General features: G+C 38.0%; 1 protein-coding gene across 2 annotated transcripts in view; it reads left to right on the forward strand.

The window, feature by feature from the left end:
* Positions 1 to 14,350, forward strand: part of TMTC4 (transmembrane O-mannosyltransferase targeting cadherins 4) — a 55,068-nt gene that overhangs the window by 17,045 nt on the left and 23,673 nt on the right. For both annotated transcript variants that reach the window (XM_015643091.2, XM_033513970.1), the window contains 4 exons: positions 7,202 to 7,299; positions 8,463 to 8,555; positions 11,910 to 12,071; positions 12,833 to 13,035. In XM_015643091.2, the coding sequence (XP_015498577.1) occupies positions 7,202 to 7,299; positions 8,463 to 8,555; positions 11,910 to 12,071; positions 12,833 to 13,035 (556 nt within the window). The remainder of the gene's footprint in view (positions 1 to 7,201; positions 7,300 to 8,462; positions 8,556 to 11,909; positions 12,072 to 12,832; positions 13,036 to 14,350) is intronic.

Below are 14,350 nucleotides of genomic sequence, written 5' to 3' on the forward strand. Positions count from 1 at the left end.
TATATTGTTTGGCTATCAGGTCATCCCAGTGCTATTTATCAGACAGATTATCTAAGTTTTTAATGAAGAACCTGCCTATTCTTGCAATGAGGTGATGTGAAATTTGTGTTTGACTGAATTAAAAAAATCTGTTAATGTTTCAATAGTTTAGACACAGATAATGAATTGTCATTCCTTAAAGAAAAGGGGTCGAAAGTCATGTGTGAGAGACTTGTTTTCACTTGAGAAAATTAATATAAAGATTTATAATTTTTTTTGCGTGGGAGTAGAAACTCATAAAATGTCTGAGGAAGATTTGGAAGCACTATGGGGAAAGTAAATGTAATAGTGAAAACAGTCAGGAGATCAGAAAAATATCAGTGTCAGGCTGGAAAACATCCAATGGAAAATAATTGTTTTTGTAAAGCTCAAGTATACTGCAGCTTGTTTACCTGATTTATTTGTGGTTTCAGTGGATTTTTGGGTAGACAGTTTCTTTTAGCCAGAATCTGAAGCTTTTTTTTTTTTTTTTTTTTTTAAGTATAGGCATTTAATTTTGTGGGCTATAATTATATCTTACTGAAGTTCTACAATTCTGTTACTTTTCCCAGTATACCGTTTTTGAAGTTAGCATCTTTGAAAGGATAACATTTATAATTGCAAGGAACTAATCTGTTGTTCTCATTCTGTCCTGCTATTTTAAACACAACTGTGGGGACAAATCCACTGCATAGGCTTTGGAGACAGCAAGAGCTGACAACTGTTTAGGTATGTTCTGAAGGGAATTGTGGGTTATTAACTTTGTTGAATTTTAATGCAGCTTCTCTGGGAATTCATAAGGCAATTTAAAACTGCTGTAGTGTTCATTTTTGCCTTCCTTTGTCTTCAGTTTTGACAGTGATCCAGTTGCATGTATTTGCCATCTGCACTGGTGATCTCTGAGTAACATAAAATAAGGAGTTCATGACTTGATCCATGTGAATAATATTGGTGTAGATATCAAATACAACATCAACTCTTTGCTCATATGCTATGACATCTAAAAATTACTTTGCTCTGGTTGTGTGTTTCTGCTTTGTTCTGTGTAGATGTCAATCATCTACTAGTTCACTGCTAATTTAATAAAGCATGCAAAGTAGCGATGGGTTTTGTGAATATTGCAGGTTTATATTATGGAAGTTTTCCTGCAGATTGGAAACATTTAAGTCTCCTGTATGACAGAGATCGTTGTTAAGATATGGGGAATTCATTAGCTATTGTGCAATTGGTCAAGAGGTATTTACTGTTGTTAAACATGTGGGCCCTGATTTTTCAACTGTGCCCTATTGTTCATATTTGAACACATTAGGAGGGAATAGTTGCAAGTGAAAAACCTAATAATTTTTTGTTTTTAGTTGGCTGAGGAACACAATAACCTTTTTTCTGGTAGAATTAATGCTAACTTTCACTTGTCCAAGATGTTGTAATTCAGGGGATAGATGCTTCCTTCAGTGTGGTCTCTAGGTAATGAGTTTGAGATTGCTGGATATGTTTAGGAATGGCATTTCTGACTGTAATATCATTATTAAGTGAAACACTGAGCTGAGCTGCAGTGGTATGTACATTTGGAGACAGACAAGGAGATCTTGGGCTTAACTTAATTCTGACAGTGGATTCTTATGCGATCTTTTAAGACTAGCTAATTCTTACCTTTGCTTAACAATTCACTAGCAGGGAAATCTTAGACCTTGGTTAGAAGAGTATTTGTAGCAGTTTAGTTGAAAGACGCCATCCCCACAGACAAGGCACATTAATGGAATATATGAGTGTTTGTGATCTATTTCTGTTAAAAAATAAAACTTCCTGCAGGAGCTCAATGTGACTTACTTTACTTCAACCTTCAGGGGAGTAGGTGCTGTCACAGAATCAATTGCTGTGTTTCACAGGAAGATGGTTGACTCCTTAAACTGCTCCCAAGCTGTCACCTGGCTGACTCTTAAGTTGTTCAGCTGGGTTTGAAGAAGAAAATGCTGAATGCTTAAGTGTCTGAATTGGTAGTAATTGCTTTGGATATTGTTAGTTTGGCTTTACAATAAAACTAAGCTTGGTAGTTTAAATGTGGCATTTTCTTCATATCCTTCACTTCAAAGGAGTTTTTTTTCATGGACCTGTGGGTTTAGGACACCGGAAAATAAGGTCTCTTGAAATAGGATTAGTGTTTAAGTGCACTCTGTCAATGTGTTGCTTGTAAATTTCGGATCAGTCAATTCTGCACTATAAAACACTTTGTGTATGCATCCTTGCCCTACAAATGCTTCTACTCAAGTCTAGCAGTCTAAATGGAGGAGCTCTCATGGCTTGTTTATGGTTTACCTTGGTATTTTATTGAATCCCCTCAACTTTGGAAAGGAAGCTTCATGTACTCCTAAAGAGGGACCATCTGAGCAACGCTTTTTGGGTTTGTGTAGAAACACTGTATTCTTCCAGCTTAAAAAAAAAAAAAATAAGCAAGTACTCTATTTCTTTGGCATGCTTACAGTTTTGTCCATCTGTTAGTGGCAAAATGCCCACTCACAATATGGCGTACCAGTTTCAACCAGGCACAGGTGCCAATGAAAGATCGGTTTCGTTTTCTGACACAGGATTTTTCTGGTGGGAAACAGCGCCATATTAGGGGAATATGCTTTGTTAGACTGATTACTTCTCTTGGCACATGTATATCTCATAATAAGCACTTGTGCAGTGCTTTACAATTTCAAATCAATGTTAAAAAAAAAAAAATATGTATATAAAATTGAAGGCATTGCTGAATGATGGTCTTTTGTATCTATTTTGCCAGCCTAGTTTACTGAGATTTCTGCAGTTGAGGCAGGGGATGGTGGGGATGGAAGGGTGTTGTGCATATTGGCTCAGGAACAAGAATGAAATAAAATGTTTCGTAATTCAGATTCTTTGTCTTTGAAGTTTAATCACTGGTGAATTTTGATAATATTACAATTCTCTGTATAACTGTTGATTTTCTGAGCTTGCAAAAGAAAACAAAGGAACAGAAATTTTGCTTTTCAGGAGAAGATCTTGTTTACAGAATCATGGAGTGGTTGGAGTGGCCTTGAGGTCACCTGAGCTGATCTACCCACACAGGGTCACCTAGAGCCAGCTGTCCAGGAGGCTTTACTGCAGGATTTTGCAGCTCCTCTCATTAAATCATGTGAGGTTCCTGGCAGATCATTTTTCCAGCCTGACAAGGTCCTTCTGTATGGCAGCACAACCCTCTGGTGTATTGGTCACTCCTCCCTGCTTGGTGCCCTCAACAAATGTGCTGAGGGTGCCCTCTTCCCCATCATTCAAGTCATTAATGAAGATGCTGAATAGGACTGGACCCAGTATTGACTCCTAAGTGCACTGGCCTTCAATTAGACTTTGTGCAACTGACCACCACTATCTGGACAAGCCGCTCAGATGGTTTTCAGTCCACCTCACCTCACTGTCTCCTCATCCAGCCTGTTCAGCAGCAGCTTCTCTGATGGGAGACTGTTATGAGGCCTTACTGAAGTCCAGGTCTTTGATGCTCAGTTTTTGAGACCTTCATTATTTCTCTTTTGCTGTGTGCTTTTATCATCTTTGCAAGTCCATGCTCAAGCTTGACTTTGCTGGGCAAGCTGAGACATTTCTTGCATCTGAGACTTGGGACATTCACAAGAAGACAGACTTGTTTATGCACAACTTTGAGCATGTGCCTGTTGAATGGCTACAGTTTTCTTTTATTTGGCTAGACCATTTCTCCAGGCCAGATTGGATGGGGCTCTGAACAACCTGGTCTAGTGGAAGGTGTCCCTGTTCATGGCAGGGAGTTTGGAATCAGATGACCCATAAGGTCCCTTCCAAACCAAACTATTACATGATTCCATGTTTTTTCCAGTTTGTCAATGGAATTCTGACTTCTCCTTTGTATGCTTCCTGACCATTGCAGCCTGGCAGTACTTCTGGTCTTAATGAGCGTATTTCTTATTCCATCATCCAAATGGCGTAAGGACAAAGGAAGAATCCAGTACAGAACATTATCTTTACTTTATTTCACAGCAAGCTAGTATCTTACTGTAGTTTTCCAGCTGTTATTTGTACCCATTCTATAACAACTTCATGCAGCCTGTATTTTTTTGTGGAATATTTCAGTGATAATCTTATGCCTTCCTAAAGTCAAGGTATAGGATGTTTACAGATTTCCTTTTATCAGGAAGATTTATTTTTTTTTCTGTCCAATATATATTTAGTTCTATATAAATGACTAAAATATTTGACAAAAAATTGAACATATTTTTTTTATGTTTAAAGTGTCATCTAGAAAATATTTTATGTAGATGTAGTGATTTTTGACCAGTCAGCTTAGGTTTGTGTCTGTAGTCTATCCTTTCATATTTTTGTTCCTTTTCAAAAGTAGACATGTAGGCATTGTTTTATTTTATTTCAAACTCCTGGATTCTCATGTATTTTTCATGATTTCTCAGAGGTAACAGTTGAGGTTACTTTGGGTTGTACAGGACTTGTTGAGGTGAATGTAACCAATCGTGAACTTCTCTATGAATTCCGTGTCTTGTAGTTCACTATTTTTGCTTTTGTTCTTCCTCCCTTTCTGCTGATGCTGTACTTGCCATCTGATTGCATCTGACCTTTTTGGGAAAAAATTAGCGAAAAGGGCACAGAACACTTCTGTTCTCTTGGCATTGTCCATTTTATTTCTCAGTGAATATTGGAATAACTGCTTCCTCACTATTCTTACCAATATATCTATGGAATTGTGGGGTTTTGTTCTTTACATTTACAAACACAAAATTTACATTTTCTCATTTTGTGATGTGACCTTTCTGTGTTTGTTTTTCTGTATGAATGTGCTGCTATTACGCTTTTACTTGATGATTTCACCTAGTGCCCTTTTTACTATTACTCTTATATTTTGAATCATCAAAGCATTTGTGAATTGCCAGCTGGTCTCTTACTATATATACTTCCCACTATCCTCTGTGTTAAGATAATTTGTATTTGTGTTCTGAATACTGCTTCTCTGAGAAGTGCTTTGCTGTCCTAACTCCTTTCCACTAGAATTAGATTCTGAGAAGAAGAAATCTCTCAATGGAAGAAAGTCTATTTCCATAAACACAGTAAAGTCCATTGGCTGTCTTCACTATTTTCCTTTTTACACTTACTAAGGATGGTTGACAATCATTTTGTGAACAGTCAATTACTTTGCCTTCTATCCTTGAATCCTCTGTGCTAGTTGATTCCTACATTAAACAAAAAAAATCAAAACCAAAATCAAACAAATGAAAACCAAACTAGTTTTCAAGAACTAGCTGAACAGTCTGTTGTACTGCAAATTCTGAAAAGTTGAAGAGCTCCTTGAAGGGATGTATTTAGACAGAATTCTTTCTGTCTTAGCAATACTCATAGAACAAATGGTGAAGTTCTTTCCTCCATGAGTTGCAACCCTCAGCTGTTCTTCTGTATAATTGATGTGGGCTGGAGTTTCCCTTTTGCATTTTAATTTTTCAACTTCCAGTATCTCTTTAGTCATTACATATCTTGTATTTTCTTGCTTTGTTTTGGCATTATTCAGATGTGCATGACTTCTTTCCTAAAAGAAGGTTTTCTTTTATCTTTATAACATTTGCACCTCTAATGCTAAGTCTTACCTCACCTCTGGAGACATAATTTGGAGTGGAGGGAGAAGGATCAAATGTCCTCTGTGTATTGCAAGAATGAGTCTCAAACATCTTAGTATTCACTCTGCTGAAGCCTTAGAAGTCTTAGGAATGATAGAAGTAACCTCAAAACCTGTTCTTTGACATATTTGTATTAAAAGTTTGGAGCTCTCTGCTACAAAAGAAGTAGCCTGGTTCAAAATTAAAGAAGAGGCCAATGTCAGCAGATCCTTTTCACAGGTATGGTTATGATTTGTATCTGACCCCAACAACTTTTCAAGTAGTGTACTGGTTTCTCTGTATCATTAGGGCAGAGTTACTTCTCTGAAGGGTGTTCAGCTGCATTTAATTAGATAACTTAATCCCTAAAGGTGTCCTCTTCTCATGGCTAGTTATAAAGGAAGCCTAGTGTAGTAGCTTAGGTGTAGGTGCCTATTTCTGGTGAAATTAATCTTAATCTTGCCATTTCCCCTTTCCATAGACCATTATTGCAGTTCTCTTCAAGCAGTGAGGGTCAAACCTGCATTAGCAGTAGAGGAGAACTGTTCTAGAGATCAAGGGAAGTAGGAAAGGGATTCAGTCAATGAATGCAGAGTTCAACTTTGTTTTTTCACATGCCAAGTCAAAGATTGATTCTTGTGATGCCTGTAGAGCCCCTGTTACTTGAATCAAGCAACTGCCTCTGAATGAGCAGAGTGCTTCCCTCTGTTGCTTGCACCTATGGAGTAGAGGTTGTGACAGATATGTTTTCATGTGAAGTACCCGTGTATTCTGTGTGTGATAGTACCTTAGCTGAAGTAGGGTTTATTGTTGGATTAATCTCAGATATGCCTGCTTGTAGTACCCAAAATCAGCTACATGGTACAGTCTTTAAAGACTTTTTCTTTGAGTAGAAGCTGTAGTTGCTCTTGATCTCTTAACCCCAGAGTTCCTCACCCTGCTGTAAAACTGCTTCCCGAGTGCAAGGACTAACTGCTTCTGCTCAGCTGCTGACATTTTTGAGCTCCATAGCATTCTATTGCAGTGATAATAAAATGACATGAGGTACTTGCTGAATGCAGCAGCCCTGGAGAAGCAGCTCATTGTGCCTTTGTAGACTAGGCTGCAGTTAAAACAGCTTGTGTGTGTGACACTTCATGAGTAACTATTATAAAGAATTTCTTGTTCTTATGATAGCTTGGAAGAGAGGGGCCACTAATGATAGGAATCTAGATAAGGATGATAAATGCCTCTAAATATTGGGAATTAACCTTTGAAGATGACAAATTGTGAAAATTATGTGGAGCTTCTGCCATTCTAATTAATCTGGCTAAAACATTGAGCAAATAGGGAGATTTCTAATGTCTCCAAAACCAGAAAATTACTGCAATAACAGGACAAATGCCAGCATATTGCAGGAGGTGCTCTGCTTTTTAAATCTTTGTATCTGGATCTTGACTGTTAGAAAAGACTGCGATAATAAATGCTGTTTATCTTTTAAATATATAGTTTAATTTACCTTTAAATGTATAAAATGCCTAAAGATATGACATTCTTTATTTTGACAGATAAGGAAGGACATACGTTTTCTGTATTCTGGGTGCTGGTGAGTGTTGTCCTAGGTGCAATAGCCATGCTGTGCAAAGAACAAGGAATTACAATACTGGTAAGAATTTTCTTATTAAGTGAATTTTGACCTCAACATCTGTCAGACATAGTTGTAGAGTCTACAGAAATTAATCTTCTCCGCAGCAAATGACATGCACAACCTTTTATTCTGTTCAGAAAACTAGCTAATGTTGACAAAAAGCAGTATTCTAGTAGATCTGTATTAACTGTATCTTTGCGAATCTGTTAGAGGTTTTCACTTTAACTTTTGTAAGAAGGTTGCATATAGGTTTGCAAAGTTTAAAGGTTTCATTTTCATGAGCATTAGTTTCACTTTTGTTGCTCTTGTGTTTGAATGTAATTCTTGAGAAACCAACTCTTTGCTTCACCTGGAACTAGTTTTACTGGGTTTTTTTTCTATTTAGTCTTTAGAACAGTGAGGTAATTTCTGAAATTATTAGAATACAGAATAAATTCTCAAGAATTATCATGGTGATATGCTAAAACTTTGAAGTGGAAATGCTAAGGCTTGATTTTGCTGGTAACCTCAATAGAATTACCCCTGGATTCATTTATATATTTTGTTTGCCTGCTTGGAGGTAGTATGTGCAAAGCACTGAGTATGTTCTAGTTTTATGTGTAGTGGCTGATGTCATATAGAACTCCTTTTTTTTTTCCCCCCCACCCAGCAACTTGCACTGTGTTTATTGCTGTAATTACAAGAAAAGCAAACCTGATACCTCTGTTAAATCTTTCTAAGCCTTTGTCTGTACCCTTTAAAAAGAGTATTTCTGAAACCTGGAAGTCCAAGGATACCATAGAACAAAAAATAAGTAGAAGTTTTAAAGAAATTCCACCTTACTGATAGAAGACTTGACTTTTGACAGCTTCATTTACACTGCAGAGCATTTGGGGAAGAGGATGAAGAGCAGAATTCTGTTGTGACCATGCATATATTATCTAGCTTGCTGGTACATGGTATTCCCTGAAGGGTTATTCCATGTAGCTGAATTCCCATTACAGTAAAATGTTTTTCTACTCATCTGAGCTCTATTTACCGTTTTGCCATCATTACTACCAATGTATCTCTCTACTTGTTTGCAATCAGAATTAAGATGTACAGTAAGTCATTGTAGAAGTACAATTCAAGATGCATTTAAAGGCAAGTATTTGTGGTTAGCTCCTTCGTCTTATGCTGTTATTTTTCTCTTGGTTCCTTAGGGTTTGAATGCAGTGTTTGATGCACTGGTGATTAACAAGATAAATCTTTTGGAGCTCATTCGAAAGTTACTGTATAAGGATAAATCATTGGAGGTGAGTCCCTGGATGTTTTGTTCATTCTTACAGATTATCTTCATTCTGGCTATTCAGACAGTTATGTCCTAAAAGACAAAAGATTCAGCTTCTGACAGTTTTGTTGTTGTCGAGAATTAGGAAAAAAAACTCCAAACCAACCATTCAAAAAAGGTGTTGGTAGTCAGTCTAGTAAGGCAATGTGCTATGACAGCTCTGCAGCAACATGAGTAGTAATGGGGTATTGTTAGAATTGCATTGGATAGGGAAATCCCTCCCACAATTTTCTCAACAGTATGTTAAAAATGTTGTATGGAGCAGTTGACTGCTTGATGCAACAAGTTCTCCAGGGTCAGTAACTATACACCTGAAATGTATTGGTACTTGGTTTGGTCAGAATAAAGAGAGGGACAGATTTACTCAGATTCTCAGTGACATAGTTAGACAAGTACATGAAAAATATATTACGTTAAAGGATATATTATGTTAAAGGAGCTTAAAAGAAAAATTTATGTAAGCACTGATAGTTGCTAAGGATTGATTCTTTTGACTTTCATTGATGTGACTTTATCTGGTATTGTCTCAAGTGGAGTCTGGCACCTAGTATTAGCACTGGCAAGCAAATAACAGAAACAATCGGCCTCAGATCAATGATGGATAACAGCCAAATGGACCTACAGCCTACCAGAGCATCACTGCTGTTGAGCAGCTAAGATTCACATCAACATTCAACACGGCAAAAGAATATTCCTTGTACTTTGCCTCAGTCGGTGTTTTCACTGCAGAGGAGTCTCACTAATATTCCTGAGTGGCACAAGTCCTGTGAGACTTTTAAATTCCTTTGCAAGGAGTGAAATGAGGAGCTGCAGGGGAAATCAGGGGAAGCAGGTTCTCTAGAACTGAAATAATAGATTTGACCAAGGAGGACTAAATGAGGACTACAGGAGTGTTTCAGGCAGCAAACAGGAATGCTGGGGAGTTTTGCTGTATAAAGAGACTAATGTTGACTAGAATGTGACAAGGGAAGCATCTAGAGCTGTAGGGATCTAAAGCAGAGCTAAGTGCCGAATTAAGTGCTGGAAACAAACGGTAATAAGTAGAACCTCAGGAATAGGTGTCCAGTCAGCCTCACGACAGTGCCTGGTAAGATCATGGAACAGATCCTCCTGGAAGTTATGTCAAAACATGTGAATGACAGGGAGGTGACTGGAGACAGCCAACACAGCTTCACCAAGGGCAGATTGTGCCTGACTAGTCTAATGCCTTCTGGAGGGAAGAAGAGAGGGCTCCAGGGAGACCGCCTCTCTAGGAAGCCTGTTCCAGTGTTTGACCAGTAATAAATTCTTTACAATGAGGTTGGTGAGGCACTGGAACAGGTTACCCAGACAAATTGTGGATACCCCACCCCTGGAAGAGTTCTGGCCCAGACTTGACAGGGCTTTGAGCAAACTGATCTAGCAAAAGATATCCCTTTGGCATCCCTCCCAGCTCAAACGATTCTATGATTCCAGGAAATGTCAGAGTCAAACCTTTTTGGAGGATTATTCTTTAAGCATGAAGAGCTCAGAGCGTGATGCTTCTGTTTAGAAGAAGAACTTTTAAATGGTTCTGTCTCAGTGCAGAAAACATCAGATGTGCCTTTTCCCTTTTATTCTTTTGGTAGAAGTAATTAATTTTAGCTCCTGCTACCTGCAAAAATCTGTTCTGCTCTTTTCAAGGAAGCATAGCTAAGATTGTTTGGCTTTGTTGAAAGGCAGATCCCAAAAACTCTTCAAGTAAGAACATTTTTTCTTCTTCTTGATTGAGACAAGTTTCATTTTCATGCCAGATTTCAGCTAGTTCTAAATCAGAGAGGATACAATAACACTTGTCCACTTTCACATTCTGCCTACTGAGAGATTTTGTGGCAATTGTGAAATCTGGCCTTTAAGAAACTGCATGTACTTCATTAAATGAAATGAAGCCCTGGGATAAGAGATTTTGTTATTAATGTTTCATAAAGCAGTTGTAAGTTTTCACTATATGTGGCTTTTTCATAGGACAGCTTTCTCCAAAATCTATTTTGTAGGAAAACCATTCCTAAATCCACCTTGTAGTAACTGTGCTTACTGAGATGTCCAGGTTTGAAGCAGTTGAGCACAAAGACTACCTTATGTAAAATCAAAATTACAGATTGCTTTACCCTTAGGTATTCAACTAAATATTATATCATGACTCCATTGTCAATTACAAATACCAAAAAACTATCTGAAAATTCTTTTTTAATTTAAGTTTTCAATCCTTTTAGGAAAAAAATTATCTTCAGCCAGTGCACTGATGTCTGTCTTTGTTCAGAAAGCCTATTTTTTTTTTAAACTTCAGACATAGCTGATATTGATACCCTAAGCAACTATGCTAGTCCTTGCTAAGAGCATATTCCACTAAGAGGTAACAATAATTATTGTGCCATATTAAAGCTTTGACTGGTGTATTGTTATACTTACTGATGATTCTGTTTCCAGTCTCCACTGGTGAAGCTTGAAGAATCTCTACAGGTTTGGTACACTGGTTTGTTTTTTGGTTTGGGCTTGGTTTTTATTTTTTAATTTATGAAAATGATGTGTGCAGAAAGTGCTGTACATTATGGAGAAAAATATATAAAAGTCTGTCAGACTTAGTGTCTAGACCATCACTTTATGTTTTATGTGAGTTTGCTTCTTTGCACCCAGAAATGTATATTATAAAATTCATGATGTAAACCAACTGAGTTAATGTAGATCAAACACAATTTTATACTTTTTCTGATCTTGAGTAATTTACCCTGAAGTAAGTGATTTGGGTGCAAGCCTGTCGTTAGCTTTTTAATCATGTTTTTGGGTGTGAAAATTTTAATTTGGTTTCTAATTCCTCCCAGTTCCTAATTGTGCCATTTTCTTGCTATATACCTGCAATTTACCTCTAAAGTGGACAAAAATTTTCCATGACAAGCAGACAGCTGGAAACTGCTATTTAAAACAAAATCCCCAAAGTAATCATCTTCCATTTTCAAAAGAAAAGATAAATTAATTTTATAGGCTGTATACTAAAGGCTGTGTTCTGCTCAAATTCCCTGTCAGAAATTGATTGCCATGTAAAACTGCATCAGCTATAGAATTACAGAGGATTTGTAGAAGAGAGTCTCCTTGAACTAACAAGTTTTGTTTACTGATTGAGAAGGAAATTAAAATGTTTGCAAAAAATACTTTCCAATTAAAATGTCAACTCTAATAGCAAAAATGCACAGGAATAGCTTTTTCTTTCTGAGACAGAGGTGAGAAGGATGTGAATGTGTTGGGTAAGGGAACAAATACTGTTTCTGTATGAGGTGGGATTTTTTTCTTTCTTTCTTTCCTGTAGAATGCTGGGCTGTTGAGGAAGGGGCTGCTTTTCAGGATAACTCTTTTGATGTGTGGAGGGGCCGCTATACTTTATATCCGCTGGAGGATTATGGGCACAGGGCCACCAGCTTTCACTGAAGTAGACAACCCAGCTTCATTTGCTGACAGTCTGTTTGTAAGAGTAAGTAATCAACTTGCTTTGTTCTGGCCAGCTCAGAACATTTGTCTTTGTCATAAAATTGAGTTTCCTGTGTTTCTAGGAAACAATAAAGTGCACAGTTTTTAAGTTTCTAGATATGTGTGATGAGTTGCCTTCACTTGTGGTTCTGTGATGACTTTCTGCAATTTTATTTTTTTCAACAGTATACAGTGTATATTCCTTGCATTCAATTTAGCATGCACTGTACATATTGAAGTACTTTTCCATTTACTCAGTATTTTTCCTATGCATGCAAGAAATTAGCTTTTTCTGATTTTCATCCCTTTTCCACATACTGTGCTTGACTTTTCATCTTCTTTCACAACTAAAGAAAATAGCACAAAGTTCTAATCTGGTGTATTTGGAGTATGTCTTGGCCACATACCTCTGGTGTCATTAAGGATCTTTCTGGAGATGGAGAAAGAAAGGTGAAGGCAGTGGGTGATGTCTTTTGAAGTTTTCTCCTGTTGTACGAGATTGTTCTTTTTATGTGTGAATATTGGTTGGACAGCACAGAATTGCATTATCCTGCTCTGAACTAGAGAGCCACCTAGCTATGTTTAAAAGAAACTTTAAAATTAATTTCACAGCTGTAATAGTAATGGACATGTAAATAGTTGTAATCTAACAGTATTCATGGCCTCTTTATTGTGCTATGAGGGAGGAGAGAAGGACTAAAGTTGCCTCCCTCCCCCCCCCAAGTTTAGTATCAAATAAATGTTTGTTTTCTCTTTGACTGACAGGCTATAAACTATAATTACTACTATTCACTGAATGCATGGTTGCTGTTGTGTCCCTGGTGGCTGTGTTTTGATTGGTCAATGGGCTGCATACCCCTCATTAAATCCGTCAGCGACTGGAGGATAATTGCACTAGCAGCACTTTGGTTCTGCCTAATTGGTCTGATATGCCAAGCTCTATGCTCAGAAGACAGCCATAAGAGAAGGTAAGAGACAGTGATGAATTTTAAATGCCTGGCCAACTTGAGTACAGTGTTATTTTGTTAAATCCACTACTGATAATTTTAACAATTCAGTGGAACCAGTGTCTAGCAAATGCAGTTCAAATAAATATTTATAGCTGTCATTACAGTTTTATCCCAATTTGGGTCCATCACTGTATACCATCTAGTAGGAAACAGAGTTGGAGGAGGAGGCATGGATGGCTGCTTTATTTTTTCTTCTTAAATGGTATTCTGAGGTCCTTAACACTGTAGGTGGTAAAAAGTAATATGTGCTCTAAACACAGTAGGAAATTATATTTGTTGTTGCCCTTACTTCTTACAAGTCATCATTTCCTTTAATTTTCTCCTAATAATGAAAGACAGGAGATGTGCTTTGAAAGCAGGTAGCAATACTGCCCATGGTCATAAAGTTAAAAAGTAAAATGCTTGGTCCCTAGTATGTATTCAGAAAACAGTTTGTGCTTTAAGAAAAATAACTAAAAAATTTATTGTAAACTGTTCTTTCCCGATAAGGCTTTCTGTTTAACTTTGCAGGTTCTGTTCCCATGGATTTTATGTAGATTTAATTTCTCAGTTCCTTAAAATTTTTCAACTGCTCAATCACAAAGTGGTTTGAATTGGAAGAGACCTTAAAGGTCAGGTGGTTCCAGTCCCCATGCCACAGGCAGGGACAGCTTTCATGAGACCAGGTTTCTCAGAGCCCTGTTTATCCTGGCCATGAACATTTCCAGGAATGAGACACTATCACTATGTGTCCTTTTGAGAAGCCCATCTCCAGCTCTCTTGTCGCCCCCTTTAGGTACTGGAAAATTGCTAGAAGGTCTCTCTGGAGCCTTCTCTTCTCCAGGATACACAGCTCCAACTTTCTCAGCCCTCTCACTGGAGATGTGCTCCAGCCCTCTCCTCATCTTTGTGGTGCACCTCTGGGCTCACTGCAACAGGTCCATGTCCTCTCTATCTTGGGGGCCCCAAAGCTGGATGCAGCACTCCAGCAGGGATCTCACCAGAGCAGAGTAGAGGGGCAGGATCACCTCCCTCGCCCTGCTGGCCATGCTATTGTAATGCAAGCCAGGATATGGTTGGCTTTCTGCACTGCAGGTGCACAGTGCTGGGTCACGTTCAGCTTCTCATCACTGAACACCCCCTAGTCCTTCTTCTCAGAACTGCTCTCATGCCACTTTCTGTCCAGCCTATCTTTGTTCTTGGGATTGCCCTGACCCAAGTACCAGACCTTGCACTTGGATTTCATGAGGTTTGCATCAGCCCACCTATCCTATCCAGGAGCCTCTGTATGGCA

This window comes from Parus major, chromosome 1 (genome assembly GCF_001522545.3).
Source record: "Parus major isolate Abel chromosome 1, Parus_major1.1, whole genome shotgun sequence".
Lineage (NCBI taxonomy): Eukaryota > Metazoa > Chordata > Aves > Passeriformes > Paridae > Parus > Parus major.